General features: G+C 47.7%; 1 protein-coding gene across 1 annotated transcript in view; it reads left to right on the top strand.

Moving 5' to 3' along the window:
* Positions 1 to 16,644, top strand: part of ADAMTS10 (ADAM metallopeptidase with thrombospondin type 1 motif 10) — a 57,387-nt gene that overhangs the window by 25,636 nt on the left and 15,107 nt on the right. Inside the window, exons 9-14 of the mRNA XM_058040671.1 lie at positions 340 to 486; positions 2,365 to 2,506; positions 5,025 to 5,132; positions 9,274 to 9,419; positions 10,640 to 10,703; positions 12,399 to 12,501. Of these exons, the coding sequence (XP_057896654.1) occupies positions 340 to 486; positions 2,365 to 2,506; positions 5,025 to 5,132; positions 9,274 to 9,419; positions 10,640 to 10,703; positions 12,399 to 12,501 (710 nt within the window). The remainder of the gene's footprint in view (positions 1 to 339; positions 487 to 2,364; positions 2,507 to 5,024; positions 5,133 to 9,273; positions 9,420 to 10,639; positions 10,704 to 12,398; positions 12,502 to 16,644) is intronic.

Raw genomic sequence — 16,644 nt, forward strand, 5'->3', positions numbered from 1 at the left:
GGACCATCCAGGTGTGTCCAACCCCAGCTGGATGAATTTTCCCAATAACTGGGTCTTAGGGAAAAAAAAAAATCTGCAAGCTTTATTTCCTTATTGAGAAACACCTGTTTCATAAAGAAAGTTGAGTTTGCCATTAGACTATCAGTCATAAGACACATCAATGATCCAACACGAGGAATTTAAACAATTGAAAAAAATCACTCTTTTTACTTGAAACAGTTTGAGTGTTCTTGAGAGCTGTTGTTAAACTGTACAAAATGTTAGTTTGAGTATTTTTTTATATGAATAATGAAGGAGGAAGTAATTTTGCCCAAGGCTGTGTGCTGTGGTGCTCTCCAGGTTCGGCATGAACCACGACGGGGTCGGCAACAGCTGCGGCTCGCGGGGGCAGGAGACGGCCAAGCTGATGGCTGCCCACATCACCATGAAGACCAACCCCTTCGTGTGGTCCACCTGCAGCAGGGATTACATCACCAGCTTCCTGGAGTAAGGAATCCACCCCTCCCTGCCCTCCCTCCAGCCTCCCCCAGTCTCTTGTGAGGAGGGGGTAAAGCCAAAGCAAAGCCCCAAACCCCCCAGAACCTTCTGTCGTGTCTCCCAGAGTCTCTTTCCTTCCTTTAGACGTTTTTTCCTGCCTGTTGAACATCAAAACCCATTTATAATGTGGCTGGGATAGCTTTATTTATTATATTATTTATTATATGTATAATATATTTTTATTTATTTTCATTTATTTATTATTCTCATGTCCAGAAACTTCACAAATAGATCAGTTCCCCAGAGGAAGAGTGGGGGAATTGCTGGAGTAAGGAATCCACCCCTCCCTGCCCTCCCTCCAGCCTCCCCTAGTCTCTTGTGAGGAGGGGGTAAAGCCAAAGCAAAGACCCAAATCCCCCAAAACCTTCTGTCTTGTCTCCCACAGTCACATTCCTTCCTTCCTTTAGACTTTCCCATGTTTTTCCTGCCTGTTGAACATCTAAAACCATTTTTGTTGTGGCTGGAAGAGCTTTATTTATTTATTATATCATTTATTATGTATTGTATAAAAAATAAATAATATAATAACACATCCCCACTCCTCGTGCTCCGTGCTGGCCACCTCCAGCTCCCGGAGCCTCCAGTGGGACGTGGTGTGAGCAGGATTTGGGGCTGGGGGTGATGACAGCGGCTTTGATTTAGGGGGAGCTCTGAGAGAAGCGAGGAAAGGGGAGGGAAAGGCATTTCTGGCTGAATTTGCATGTTTCCTACAAAGCTCGGGCAAGCAGGAGGTTGGGCTTGGAGAGGGAGGCTGGGGGATCACAGCTGGGTGGGGGACCAGCACCTCTGCCCACACAGTGCCCACCTGGCACACCTGCCTGGGCACTCACCTTGGGGACAACCTGGGCTGGCAATACCCTGCAGAACAGCTGGAGCTGTGCCAGGCCTTGGCATGGAGCTCAGGGCAAGGTTCTGCCCCCCGAGGCTGCTGGGCACTGCCCAGGCTGCCCAGGGAATGGTGCCAAGGCTGCCAGAGCTGCAGGAGCTCCCAGGGGTGCTCAGGGTGGGGGTGTTGGGGTGGCTGTGCAGGGATGGGGCTGCACTGGTGTCCCTGTGGGTCCCTTCCAGCTCAGGATATTCAGTTGGGCTCCTCTGTCCACCTCTGCCCAGTGATGATGCCATCTGGGAATTTTAAGAGCTGTGATAATTTTCAGTAAGTGGAGATGATCCCTGTGGGTGCCTCCCAGCTCAGGATGTTCCAGGTTTCTATGAACCCTCAGATCAACACTTCCAGAGTTACCTCAGAACCAGGATGTTCTTCCCAGCCTGGGAAGGATTTCAGAGCACTTTCCACACCCAGAGCAGACCCAAATTTATCCCCTCAAACAGCCAAGCTCTGTAATGGTGTTCACAAGGGTTCTTGGATGAGGGAAGAGACGAGGATCTGACTCCATGTTTCAGAAGGCTTCATTTATTATTTTATGATATATATTACATTAAAACTGTACTAAAAGAATAGAAGAAAGGATTTCATCAGAAGGCTAGTGAAGAATAGAATAGAAAGGAATGATAACAAAGGTTTGTGGCTCGACTCTCTGTCTGAGCCAGATAAGCTGTGATTAGCCATTAATTAGAAACAACAAATGTAAGTCAATCAAAGATCTACCTGTTGCATTCCACAGCAGCAGATAATCATTGTTTACATTTTTTTCCCGAGGCCTCTGAGCTTCTCAGGAGGAAAAATCCTAAGGAAAGGATTTTCCATAAAAGATGTCTGCGACAAAGTTCAGCCCAGCAAAGCCAGGACTAACACCTGCTGCTCCCCCACCTCAGCTTCTCTCTCTCCCCTCATCTTTCTCAGCTCTGATTGTCCCCCTGTGTTTCCAGCTCGGGGATGGGACTGTGCCTGAACAACGCTCCTCCCAAGCAGGATTTCATCTACCCCACGGTGGCCCCGGGCCAGGCCTACGATGCCGACGAGCAGTGCCGCTTCCAGTACGGAGTCAAATCCCGCCAGTGTAAATACGGGGTAGAGAGCCTTCCTGCTTTACTATCGGTTCCAGGGCTGTGGCAGGGGGCGTGGGGCAAGGAGAGGTCCATGGGGCTGTGCCTGCTGCCCACATCTGTCGTTGGCCCCCTTAGAAATGGAGGGATGGGGCTATTTTCAAGCTAAGAACGATTTATTGCTCAGATGAACATCAGGCTCAGAGGATGTGAGATTTTAGAGCAGCAAGCAGTCAGCCATAGCTCTAAGTGGTTTCATTACAAGACAATATATAACTTTCTAAACCAATAGACAGTTGCCACAGAACTTATTTTGCTTTTCTAACCTATCACCTTTACTTCTGCTGCACTGTGGATGCTTTTGTCCAGTGGCTTCTGTCTCACTTGCACACACATGCTTCTATTATAACTTCTAAACTCTTAACTTATTCTATACAACCACACCCTTATAAACCCTTCAGCATCTTATCAATACATTTTCCTACCTTATAAACCCTTCACCATGTTATCAACAGTTTCCTACATTATAAACCCTTCAGCATCTTAGCAATACAGTTTCCTACATTATAAACCCTTCACCATCTTACCAATAGTTTCTTACTTACAACCCTTATTTATTTCTGCTTAATGTCTATGTATTGTATTTTTACATCAATCCAAGTTTCTTCCAAGATCAAACCCTCCTGTGACTGTGGAAGTTTCATTATAAACCCTTCACTATATTATCAATACATTTTCCTACATTATAAACCCTTCACTACTTTATCAATACAGTTTCCTACATTATAAACCCTTCACCATCTTATCAATAGTTTCTCACTTAAAGCTAATTCTTACTTATAACTATAGGAACATAATTTTATGATTTTTCTGCTTAATACCTGTGTATTGTATTTTTACATCAATCCAAGCTTCTTCCAAGGCTGCAGAACAAATCCTTCCATGTCTGTGGGAATTTAATTATAAACCCTTCACCACTTTATCAATACAGTTTCCTACATTATAAACCTTTCACCATCTTACCAATACAATTTCCCTTAAAGCGTATTCTTACTTACAACTTTAGGAACATAAATTTATGATTTTTCTGCTTAATGCCTGTGTATTGTATTTTTACATCAATCCAAGCTTCTTCCAAGGCTGCAGATCAAACCCTCCTGTGTTTGTGGAAGTTTCATTATAAACCCTTCACCATCTTATCTTATACCACAATAAACTCCAGGAAGTTTTATTTATTTATTTTATCCCAGCAGTCCCATCCTGTTTGTGAAAAACCACAACACAGATAAGGACAGGTGGGATTAGCTCAGGTGTCACCAAGGTGACACAAAGGAGAGGTGGCATGGGCTGGCTGCAGTCAGCTCTGCCATCTGAGCCTGAGGAACCTCCACAGCCAGAAGGGGGTTTTTGAGCCTTAAATGTTAAAGTTTTAGGAGATTTGATGTTACAGTTCCCTCTAAATCAGTTTAAAAGTGGAGTAAGTTCATTATTTGTAATTTTTAAAATAGATCTGATTTAATTGATTTCTCTTAAAAGCTGTTGTAAATCTTGTAAGGTGTTGATATTGGTTTGAACTTGTATTTTCTGTGGGTTGATTGTTCTGTTGGATTAGCAGGGGTTTTTTTTGACTTAGACATGGGATAACTTACTGGCATTTTAAAAACTTTTATTCTATTTTTAGTCTCATGTGAAGGGTGAAATGATATGGATAATTTATATTTAATATAAATATAGAGGAGTAATATTAAAATTATTATATTATATTATATTATATTATATTATATTATATTATATTATATTATATTATATTATATTATATTATATTATATTATATTATATTATATTATATTATATTATATTATATTATATTATTATGTTTTGTTAATATATAAAATAATATAGAAATATATAATATATAACATTATATCTAATCTAGATAAATAATATATAAATCATAATATATATTATATTATGTATAATATATAACTTAATATAGCATTATAATTTATGTTATTACTATCAGAAGCTATTTCTTAATTACAATATATTATAAGCATTTCTTGGCTTATCAGTTTTTGCTACACTATATTGTAAATACTTTAAAGTTAATTATTTTAAATTACTCTTTGTGATCTTACTACAATGTATTTTTATAGTTCTATTTTTCTGAAGTATACTCTTTTCTGTAAGCTCATCCTCTGAAACTGGTTCCTAGTTCAATTTTTTCCTCCACAAGGAAGGAAAAAATTAAACTAGGAAAAACTAAACTAGAAAAATTAAAACTAGAAAAAAAACTTCAACTAGAAAAAAATAAACTTTGCTTAGGTGCTTGTGCTTAGTTTGCAATGCAGAGCAGGGGACAGGGGACAGCTCTCAGTGGCTTTGGTGCAGCTGGCAGGGTTTGACCTCACACTGTCCCCACCATGCTGAAGACACTCGGTGTCCCCATGTCCCCGTGTCCCACCCAGCTGGTGCCTCCCTGGCACAAGCCAATCCTAATCTGGGTTTTGTTTCTTTGCCTCTCCCTTCCTCCCCATCTGCAGGAAGTGTGCAGTGAGCTCTGGTGTCTGAGCAAAAGCAACCGCTGCATCACCAACAGCATCCCCGCAGCCGAGGGCACCATCTGCCAAACCAACACCATCGACAAGGGGGTAAGGCAGCCCTGGGCACTGCAGGCAGCTGGCAGGGATGGGCTGGGTCCCTTTTCCAGCAAAAATGGGATTATTGTTTGTGCTGGGGATGCGAGGTTGGTTTGGGAGCACCCAGCAGCCAGCCCAGCCTTGACCCCATAGGGCAGAGCTGCCCTTGGAGGGAGGCTGGGATGAGCCAAGGAGCTCAGAAATCACCCCAAGGTCCAGCTCAGAACTCAGCTTGTACAGGGCTAGAATGTGGAATGTGGAATGTGGAATATGAAAATTGGACAGTGGAATGTGGAGTATGGAATATGGAATGTGGAATGTGGAATATGAAAATTGGAATGTGGAAAGTGGAATATGGAATACGGAAAGTGGAATATGGAATATGGAGAGTGGAAAGTGGAATGTGGAATATGGAGAGTGGAGAGTGGAGAGTGGAATATGGAATATGGAAAATAGAATGTGGAATATGGAAAATAGAATGTGGAATATGGAAAATAGAATGTGGAGAGTGGAATATGAAAAGTGGAAAGTGGGATGTGATATATGGAATGTGGAAAGTGGAATGTGGAGTGTGGAATATGGAATGTCATATATGGAATATGGAATGTGGAAAGAGGAATGTGGAATATGGGAAATAGAATGTGGAAAGTGGAATGTGAAAAGTGGAGTGTGGAATATAAAATGGGGAATGTAGAATGTGGAAAGTAGAATACGGAATGGGAAATCCCTACTCCAGCAAAATCCTCCTTGGTGCCACCCCTGAGGCACAGCAAGGTGACCTCAAGCAGCTGTGGCAGCTCAGGCTCTGCTGCCCATCCCAGTTTCTGTCACTGAAACTGAACCTGTTTAACATATCCTGGATAACCTCAGACAGGGCACACTGCTCCTGAAAGGCAGCAAGTTTTCCATGGATTGGAAATTTCCTCCTTCTTCTTCAGGAGGAACAGAATGTCATGGAATGCCATGTCCTTAAATGAACACCTTGTCCTCAGGTCTCCTGGGATCTCCTGGCTGGTCTGAGAAAAGGGATTTTTTTTTCCCTCAGATTTTTGCTTTCAGAGGAACTTGGGAAAAACTGGCTATGATGAAACTTTGTTTTTTTACCCTCAGCTGGGAGGAGAGGGCAGGATTTTCCCTGACCATGAATTTTGCCTTGACTGCTTCACTCCCTGCTCCTCCTACACCCATTTTCCCCAGTACAAAGTGAATGCACTGCTCAGACAAAGAGCCTTTGCACACGGAAACAATGGAGAATCAGGGCTGGGACATTCTCCATTCCACTAGAAAAAAAAGTAATTCCCAAGAAACATTTCAAATCCTTAGGAAGCTGGAGGAGTTGGTGTGCATGGCTCTGACAAATCCATTATTATTTTCATTTTAGTTCTGCTGGGAACTGGGGCAGAGAGCAGCAGACAGCTCCTGGGGCTGCACATCCCTCCTGCTGCACACTCACAGGGATTATGGCATTTTTTCCCTCCTAGTCATGGCTTTTTCCCAGCTTTTCCCACTTTTCAATATCCTTTTCCCTCACTTTGTGGCTGCTTTTTTACCAGACTTCTTCAAAAGCCTTGAGGGAAGGGAAATGAAGCAGTCACAGCCCCCAGGATTTGTGGGAGCTGCTCCCTGTGAGGATTCTGGCTCCCTTTGAACCTCAAGTTACCTCCCTGTTCTTACCCTTTTGGATCCATTCATTATTTGGAAGTGATTTGATGGCCTTGGGTGGAAGAAGATATTTTTATATTAAGAAGAATACACTTTTATATTAAGTTTCTGTATTGTTCCCAGCTGGAGCTGCTGGGGTGAGCCCCAGACCTCAGCCCTTGGCTGGAGCAGCTCTCCAAGGTCTTCCCTGGCTTCTCCCTTTGCCCTGGGGAGAGCAGACAGAAAGATCAGGGAATTTAAAGTATGAAATATTAAAGGAGAGAGAAAATTCCTGTGCTCTGCCAGCCAGTGTGGGGGAAGGCTGAGCCAAGCTTTGCTGTGCCCACATCCCAAACCTCTGGGAATTTCCTCCTCCCAGATCCTTCTTTTTAAAATCAATCTATCTCCTGTGGTTGTTATGGCTTCGCCTGTCTTACCCCAAGAACCCACAGGGGCATTTTTTCCTCCTTTTTCCCAGTTTTTCCCACTTTTAATCATCCCTTTCCCCCAACTTTGTAACTGCTTTTTAACTAGGGTTGTTCAGAGGGAAGGGAAGGGAAGGGAAGGGAAGGGAAGGGAAGGGAAGGGAAGGGAAGGGAAGGGAAGGGAAGGGAAGGGAAGGGAAGGGAAGGGAAGGGAAGGGAAGGGAAGGGAAGGGAAGGGAAGGGAAGGGAAGGGAAGGGAAGGGAAGGGAAGGGAAGGGAAGGGAAGGGAAGGGAAGGGAAGGGAAGGGAAGGGAAGGGAAGGGAAGGGAAGGGAAGGGAAGGGAAGGGAAGGGAAGGGAAGGGAAGGGAAGGGAAGGGAAGGGAAGGGAAGGGAAGGGAAGGGAAGGGAAGGGAAGGGAAGGGAAGGGAAGGGCCCCAGGGTTTATTGAAGCTATTCCCAGGCTGTGGGAATATTGTGGAGTATCTCCTCCACATGGGATCCCCCTTTGGAGAGGCTCCGGTGCTCCCAGGGATCATGAGCTGGGATTCCTGGGAAGCCACCGTGCATTTTTCCCGGCTGCCCATGCAGAGCTGGCTCGGGAGGAGCAGGGAGAGGCTGTGCCAGCAGCTCCAGGGTGGGTTCCCAGCCCCTGGAAGGAGCACACAGAGCTTTCTTCCTTCCTGGGATTATCTGAGCCCCCGGGGCTCCGTGTCCGGCACCGCGCCCGGGCGGCTCTGGCACCGTCCCACCCTCCCATGCTGGGGACTCCAGGGGCTGTGGGACACGTGCCAGGCATGAGGGAAATATTTCATAGGCAAATTTCCATGAGCATCTGTCTCCCAGTAGGACGGGGACAGGATTCTTTAAGGATCCTCAGCAGAACGATGACACAACAACGCTGATATTACAATTTCAACTTTATTTGAACTCGAGCTCTTTGCTGATCTGGACATTTTGGGCCCACAAACCACACAAACCTGAGCTCTCAGTACAAACAAAACTCACTCTGTCCTGGCAGTGGTTGTGGCCATGTCCCCCAGGGATCCTGGCCCTGCCCAGCAGCAGCAGCCCCAACCCAAGATCACCTGGAACTTTGCTGAGGGTTTTTATAGGAAATCTTTAGAGAAGAATCTTTAGAAAAGAATCCCTAACTGGTTTGGGTTGAGAGGGACCTTAAACCTCATCCATGGGCAGGGACACCTTCCACAGCCCAGGGTGCTCCAAGCCCCAATGTCCAACCTGGCCTTGGACACCTCCATGGATCCAGGGGCAGCCACAGCTGCTCTGGGCAACGTTTGGGATGCGACCCCTTGCCAGTGGATGGTGCCATAGCAGCTGGGGACACTGATTCCACTGACCCCAAGGAAAGGCAAGCACCCTTTGCCTTGGAGAACTGAGCAGCTCCAAGCTCAAATTCCTCAGGACCAAAGCAGATCCCAGCCGTGCACTGGCCCCATGGAGGTTCTGGCAGGAGGATCCCCCCCCAAGATGTGCAGGATGTCTCTGCTTCAGCCCACATGTCTGAAGAATGAGTTTGGACTCTTCAGTTTTCGGTCTTGAAGTTGTTTATTAATTCTTATCTATAAAATTTTCTTTCTGCCCAGCCGAGGTCTGCTCAGCAGGGCAGCCACAGGCACTCTCTGTGTTGTCTTTTTATACTACAAACTATATATAACATATTTACCCTTAATTCCTAATACCCATCACCTGTGTTAGACAGTGCACTTCTACTCTAAACCAATCCCAAAGTGCCAACATCACTGCAGAAAATGGAGAACAAAAAGAAGAAGAAGAAGGACTGGGCACGCCCAAGTTCCTCCATCTTGTCCCCATAACTCCCATTCTAAAAAGCCTAAAATCTACATTTTCACCCTGTGATCATTTTATTATTATGCTATTTAAACTTCTGTGACTTTCAGGTCCCCATACAAAGCTGGTAACTTGCTCCAGGGGTCAAAATCAAATCTGCAGGTGCTCTGGGCTGCGTGCCTGGCGGGGTGCTCAGCAACTCTGGACACCTGGAGGGATGCACTGAATTCCGATAGGGTCCCATTGCCGAGGTGTCCCAAGCTCTGTGTCCCCGCAGTGGTGCTACAAGAGGGAGTGCGTGCCCTTCGGGACGCGGCCGGAGGGCGTGGACGGAGCCTGGGGCTCGTGGTCATCGTGGGGCGAGTGCAGCCGGACGTGCGGCGGCGGCGTCTCCTCGTCCGTGCGCCACTGCGACAGCCCCAGGTACGCGGGGGTCACTCGTGGGCTGGGATCAGGGCAGGAACAGGAGAGGGGCGGGATGGTAGAAAAGGCGAAGAAGGGTTTATTCAAAAGAACCGCACAGGTTTTATAGAGCGGTAAAATAGATTCTATTCTATCGGCTCACTAACAGAAACATCTTTCTCACGCGCTGTCCTCGAGTGTTGGGGAAGATGAAACAGGAAAGCCTTGTAAATATGATTGTCTGGCAAAAGATTTTGAGAATATAGAAACTATAAGTGAGATTGAAATGAAAGCAAGCTTTGAGATCCCTCAGTTACTGAACAACTGGAAAACAATGGTGTGGCCAGACGGAGGTAATCCCCTTTTGATGGAGCAACACCCTCTGCTTGCAGGCAGCTCCAAGGGTCAGAGCAGACCCTGCCAGCTTGGCAGAAAGGGACCAAAGAGGAGTTTTTAGGGTTTAAAATGTAACACAGTATGGTAATGTAGTGATTCTTATAGGCTGTTATAAGATTTGTATATTGTACTAGATTGGTTAGTGAGAATTAGAATATTCAACACAGAAGAAGATTTATTGTATTGGAATGGGAACCTCACTCTCTTACCCTTTTACTCTCTTACCCTCTCATCTTCTTTACCACTCTGTCTCTCTCGGGCCTGCTCTGAGCTGTGGCTGGCAGCTCCCAGCAGGGCCCTGCACCCAGGCCCTTTGCAATAAACCCCAAGTTCCATTACCTGGCTTCAGAGATCTCTTGTCTCCAACCGTCCCCACCGTCCTACCCCCCAACACTCCTACACTTGAGAGGAACAGAAAAGTAAAGTAGAAAAACACCACCTGCAAATTGTTTATAGTCAACAAGTAATCACATCTTTCCAGCTCCATAAAACTTCTCCCAAGCCACTGTGAGAAACGCTCGCCGTTTCTCTCTGTCTGTCCCATGGCATCCACACGTGGGGGTGGCCCTGTCACCACAGCCCTGCCGTGTCCCCAACCCTTTGTGTCTGTGGGGAGGCACATCCAGGTGCCTGTGGTGTCTTGGGAAGGCTGAGCTAGAGCAGAGGCTGGATGGATGGGGAGTCGTAACTTCTTTTCGCCACGGTTGGGATTAAATGCGTGCGGTATTTCTTGTTGGGACTCAGATGTTAATCAGTTCTTATCTACGTCACAGTCTCACAAACCATGTGAGAGTCTTCTTGTCTATCTATGTCACAGTCTCACAAACCTCCTTCCTCTTTGGCAGGCCCACCATCGGAGGGAAGTACTGCCTGGGAGAGAGGAAACGCTACCGCTCCTGCAACACTGATGTGAGTGGGGCAGCAGGGATGGGAGGGATGGAGGAGGGGGATCTGCCCTGTCCAGGGTGGGATCAGCCCTGTCCAGGGGGATCTGCCCTGTGCAGGTTGGGATCAGCCCTCTCCAAATGGGATCTGCCCTATCCGGGTTGGGATCTGCCCTGTCTGGATTGGGATGAGCCCTCTTTGGATGGGATGAGCCCTGTCTGGTTGGGATGAGCCCTGTCCAGATTGGGTTGAGCCCTCTCCAGGTTGAATGAGTCCTGTCTGGATTGGGTTGAGCCCTCTCCAAATGGGATCAGCCCTGTCCAGGTGGGATGAGCCCTGTCAGGGTTGAATGAGCCCTGTCCAGATGGGATGAGCCTTCTCCAACTGGGATAAGCCCTCTCCAGGTGGGATCAGCCCTATCCAGGTCAGATGAGCCCCGGTCAGACTAAATGAGCCCTCTCGTTGGGATGAGCTGTGTCTCAGTAGGATGAGCCCTCTCTGGTGGGGATGAGCCCTGTTGGAATTGGGTTGAGCCCTTTCCAAATGGGATCAGCCCGGTCTGGGTTGGGATCAGCCCTGTCTCAGTAGGATGAGCCCTCTCTGGTGGGGATGAGCTGTGTCTCAGTGGGATGAGCCCTCTCCCAGTAGGATGAGCTCTTTCCAGATGGGATGAGCCCTCCCCAAGTGGGATGAGCCCTGTCCAGTTTGAGTTGAGCCCCCTCCGGGTTGAACGAGCCCAGTCCAGATGGGATGAGCCTTCTCCAACTGGGATGAGCCCTCTCTGGTTGGGATCAGCCCTCTGTGGTCAGGATCAGCCCTGCCCAGGTGGGATGAGCCCTCTCCACCCAGCTGCGGGGTTCTCTGTGCAGCCGTGGGAGGAAGAGGAGGAGGAGGAGGAGGAGGAGGAGGAGGCAGGGCGGGGTGAGCCGGCAGCGATCCCGCAATGGGGAATTCCGGGCAGGACCAGGCAGGTGTGGGAGCCGGCTCCGGGGGCGGGGGGGCTGCACGGACCTGCGGGGCTTCGGCATCCAGAGGGGCCCAAAGATAAGGAGGGAAAGGAGGGGAGAGGGAGAATTCCAGCTCTGCTTCTCCCAGGCTGCTCAGGTGAGGCTGGGTCATACTCTGCTTCCCAGGGATGAGGGTTAAACCTCAAAGATTTACAGAAAAATCTGTGCTGAGGGGATGCTCAGAGGAGCTTGGGACCTGGGGATTGCAGCTTTAACATCCACGGGCTGCTGGAGAGGGAAACAGAGGGGTCCTGTTGCTTTCCTGGGTTTGGGGGATGGCTCCCCAGGGTCACAGATCAGGCAGAGCTCCTGGGGCCCCTCCTCATGCTCTTGGTGTTCAAATCGTGTCTGGCTTTGCAGGAGGGACTGTCCTGCCTCCGTGTAGCAGTGTCAGGGCTGATGTCCCTGTCCCCAAGGGGCTGGTGTCACTATCCAGTTGCCTAGAGCTGGTGGCAGTGCCCTATTGTCAGGCCTGATGTCCCTATCCTCAAGGGGATAGTGGCAGTGCCAGTTGCCAAGGCTGATGTCCCTGTCCCCGAGGGGCTGATGGCAATGCCCTGTTGCTTAGAGCTGGTGGCAGTGCCCTGTATCAGAGCTGATGTCCCTGTCCCCAGGGAGCTGGTGGCCATGCCCCACTGTCAGGGCTGATGTCCCTGTCCCCAGGGCTGGTCCCTCCCCATCCCCACACTGACCCATGGCTCTGTGCCCTCAGGACTGCCCGCCGGGCTCGCAGGATTTCCGAGAGCTGCAGTGCGCCGAGTTCGACAGCGTGCCCTTCCGAGGGAAGTACTACACCTGGAAAACCTACCGGGGAGGTGAGCTGGGGCTGCTGGGGCTGAGCTCCTCTGCTGTCACAGGGCAGGGTGGTAAAATTGCTGAAACCCCCTCAAAGGGGCTCCTTCAGAACCCTGAAGGCTTCTGAAACTCCTTACTCGGAGTAAGGCAGGATGTGGTGGTGCTCGCAGGGGTCCCAGGATGAGGGAAGAGATGAGAATCTTGATTCTATGTTTCAGAAGACTGATTTATTATTTTATGATATATGTTATATTAAAAGAAAATGATATATTAAAATGATACTAAAAGAATAGAAGAAAAGGATTTCATAGGAAATTTCAAGCAAAGGAAATTTCAAGGAAAGGAAATTTCAAGGAAAGGAAAAGGAACAGGGAAAAGGAAAAGGAAAAGGAACAGGGAAAAGGAAAAGGAAAAGGAAAAGGAAAAGGAAAAGGAAAAGGAAAAGGAAAAGGAAAAGGAAAAGGAAAAGGAAAAGGAAAAGGAAAAGGAAAAGGAAAAGGAAGGAAATCTTGTCACTGCTCACAGCCTCAACACAGGTGGCTGTCATTGGTCATCAAGAAAAAACAATTCACATGCTGGGTAAACAGTTCTCCAAATCACATTCCAAAGCAGCAAAACATGGAGAAAATGAAACTTCCCAGCTTCTCAGGAGAAAATATCCCAATGAAAGGATTTTTCATAAAGCATGTCTGTGACAGCAGTGCTCTAGGCTGGGGATGGTGTGGCTGGACAATGCCCGGGCTAGAAGGACCTGGGGGTACTGGTCAACAGCATGAGCCAGCAGTGTGCCCTGGTGGCCAAGAAGGCCAACGGCTCCTGGCCTGGATCAGGAATGGTGTGACCAGCAGAAGCAGGGAGGTCATTCTGCCCCTGTACCAGGCACTGGTGAGGGCAAACCTTGAGTGCTGTGTCCAGTTCTGGCCCCTCAGTTTAGGAAGGACATTGAGATCCTTGAATGTGTCCAAAGAGGCAATGAGGCTGGAGAGGGGCTGGGAACACAAACCCTGTGAGGTTCTGCTGGAGCAGGGATCCTGCACAAGGGGGGAGTTTTTCTCTGAAGCTCCAGGGCTGCTGGAGATGGGCCTGGGCTCCCTCTGGGTATCCAGTGTTCTGTTCTGGTGTCCCAAACCTCAGATTGTGCCCAGGTAGGAATGCTTGGCTCCTCCCCTGGGCGGAGCATCTCCCCATGGGATGCTGGGATTGGATCAGCCCTGCAGGGACACTCAGTGGCCATGGACAGCAGAGATCTGCTGGAGGGAGGGTTGGCTGTGGGGGAGATAAAGAAAAAACTGCCCCAAGGACAGCAGAGAGCTGCCCCAGCTCTGACAGATGGGAATAGAACACACAGCCCCATTTCTGACCTAAAATAGGAACTCACTGGGGAGGAGACAGAGCAGGCAGGGAAAGCTTCCTGAGCAGGAGAAGGGATGGGATCTGATGGATCCTTCAAAGAGCAGCACTTCCCTCTTCCTGAGGTCAGCCCTGGGTCCTGCAGAAGGCTCTGGAGGAGGCTCTGTGGCACAAATCTCTCAATAATGAGGAGGAACAAACAGCTCATCTCCTCAGTGCAGTTAATGAACTGGGCTGGGGAAATCCTTCCCAGCTGTGCAAACAAGCCCAGCTCCCAGCGGGGCTCCTGCAGCTGGAGCAGCTGTGCTGAGGCTGCAGGGCATGGATCAATAAAAATTGAATAAAATTTTGAGAAGCTGTAAAGTCACCCTGAGACCTCAATGGAAGTCAGATTGGGAGACAACCCTGGCTCAGACCTCTCTCCTCCCCAGGCATGGCCCAGGGCTGGGCTGGCCAGCTGGACATCACCCTTGAGGTGTCATCTGACCCTTACAGGGATTTTTGGCTTTCATAAAGAGCCCCTTCCTCTCTCTGTGCTTCAGCTTCCTCTGCCACAAAATGAGTGATGAAACCTCCCCTGGTGGGAGGCTGGCAGTGCTGACCTTGTGTGGAAGGGATTTGGGAGCTTCATCTCCTCTTCCCACAGTGGCTGTGGGTCATTAGGAGCATTTTAATTTTGTTTATTCAGAGTCAAAGAAGGAAAGGAACCATGGAGCAGGGAACAACTTTGGACAAGTTTGGGCTCTCTCTCAAAACTGGGAGATCTGGTTTGTGTCCAGTGCCTAAAGGGGACTGGAAATAAACAGAATTTTAGCAAGGTCTGGAGGGACAGGACACAGGGAATGGCTCCCACTGCCAGAGGGCAGGGATAGATGGGATATTGGGCAGGGATTACTCCCTCTGAGGGAACTTCATCCGGATATTTGGTTCTATTTGCATATGGGGGGGTTAATGTCCCAATTACAGTTTCAGGTAATGAAGTCATTGACCCCCAGTTTGCTCTCCCCAGTTCACTTTTATTTCTATTTCTGGGGCCTGAGGCAGTGAGGTGTCCTTGAATGCCAGGCCTGGAGAGGAATTGTTGTGTCTGCCCAGACTGGGAAAGCAGCAGCTCACACTGTGTGTGGAGTTTGGAGTTATACACTATAGAATTGCAGGATTACAAATAGATTACAAATATAAAAGCTAAAATCCTAAGATGAGGTTGATGTCTAATTTTAAGAATAGCTCATTTGCAGACCCTAACCCTCCAATTTTTAGACACCTTCCAAATAGCACACAGGCAAAATTGAATGAAAATCCTCCAGTTTTAATGGGAAACCCTGAGACAGAACAAACTGAAAGACCATTTTCACACATGCAAAATTGAAAGAAAATCCTCCAGTTTTAATCAGAAACCCTGAGACAGGACAAACTGCAGGACCATTTTCGCTCATCCCACATGGAGCAATTTGGCACAGCACTTTTGCTGAGCTCCCCCTGCTCAGCAGCTGCTTCTCCAGGGGCTTGCCCAGGCATCCTGCTCCAGAAAATGCCTCCAAGCTGCTGAATTCCCCTCTCGTGTCTCCTCCTGCTCCTCCCTCTCCCAGCTTTGCTCTCTCTTCCCCTCCAGCTGCTCCGGCACAGCTGGGCCCCCTCCCCTCCCCTCCTTTTACTCCTTTGATGTCCTGTATTGAGTTTCCTTTTTGCACATTCCCATTGCTCCCATCCAAGGTGCTTCCCCAGCTCTGGCACAGGGATCAGGAGCGGCTCAGGCACCTCTGCCTGAGCTCCTGCTGGGTCTCCTGGGATGCTCAGTAAAGGCAGCAAATGCCACAAACCACACCAGGGGTTGAGAAAATCCCGTGGCAGCAGGCAGGGAATGCTCTGCTGGAGCCACATCCTGCTCCCAGGTACTTCATCTGGATATTTGGGTGAAAATATAGGAAAACACAGAAATTTCAGATGCAATTTGAAGATGCTTCTCCTTCATCCTCAAGCCACACCAGGGGTTCAGAAAATCCAGGGTCTGTGTCCAGTTCAAGGGCCTGGCTCCCTCCTCCAGGGGCATCCTCCTGGTTTTCTGCATCCTTTCTTATGGAAATAAATCACACAGATTCCATTTTCTTCTTGGTGGGAAAAAAAATCCCATTCTTTATTCACAAAAGCATAAATTTTTTATTCTCCCTTTTATACCATTTCACAGATCTCCTGTGTGACTCCAATCGGTCAGTAGCTTTCTTGGCAATTTATTGATTAGGAACAAGTTGTTATTTTGTATTGATTGGTCACTCTAACCTGGTATGTACCTGCAGGAAAAGTTGTTTGTGAGAGCAGGCTTGATTTCATGAAGATTTTATGAAGCCTTTATGATTTTTCTACTGATTCCAGGAGAGCAGGCTTCATTTAATGAACATTTTATGATATTTCTACTGATTCCAGAAGAGCAGGTTTGATTTTATGAGGATTTTAGGAAGCCTTTATGATATTTCTACTGATTCCAGGAGAGCAGATTTGATTTTATGACAATTTTATGAAGCCTTTATGATGTTTCTACTGATTCCAGGAGAACAGGTTTGATTTTATGAGGATTTTAGGAAGCCTTTATGATATTTCTACTGATTCCAGGAGTGTAGGTTTGGTTTGATGAACATTTTATGAATATTTAATATTTCTACTGATTCCAGGAGAGCGGGTATTGAAGTGAAGGGGAGACGACCATCCTTTAATGCATCGAACTCCGATTTATTGATCAATCAGTCACTTTATATAATAGTGTTAATTAACTTCATGCATATTACAAAATCCAAGCTCACGATAGGCTAACAGAGAAA

The sequence above is a fragment of the Melospiza georgiana genome, chromosome 26, assembly GCF_028018845.1.
Source record: "Melospiza georgiana isolate bMelGeo1 chromosome 26, bMelGeo1.pri, whole genome shotgun sequence".
Classification (NCBI taxonomy): Eukaryota; Metazoa; Chordata; class Aves; order Passeriformes; family Passerellidae; genus Melospiza; species Melospiza georgiana.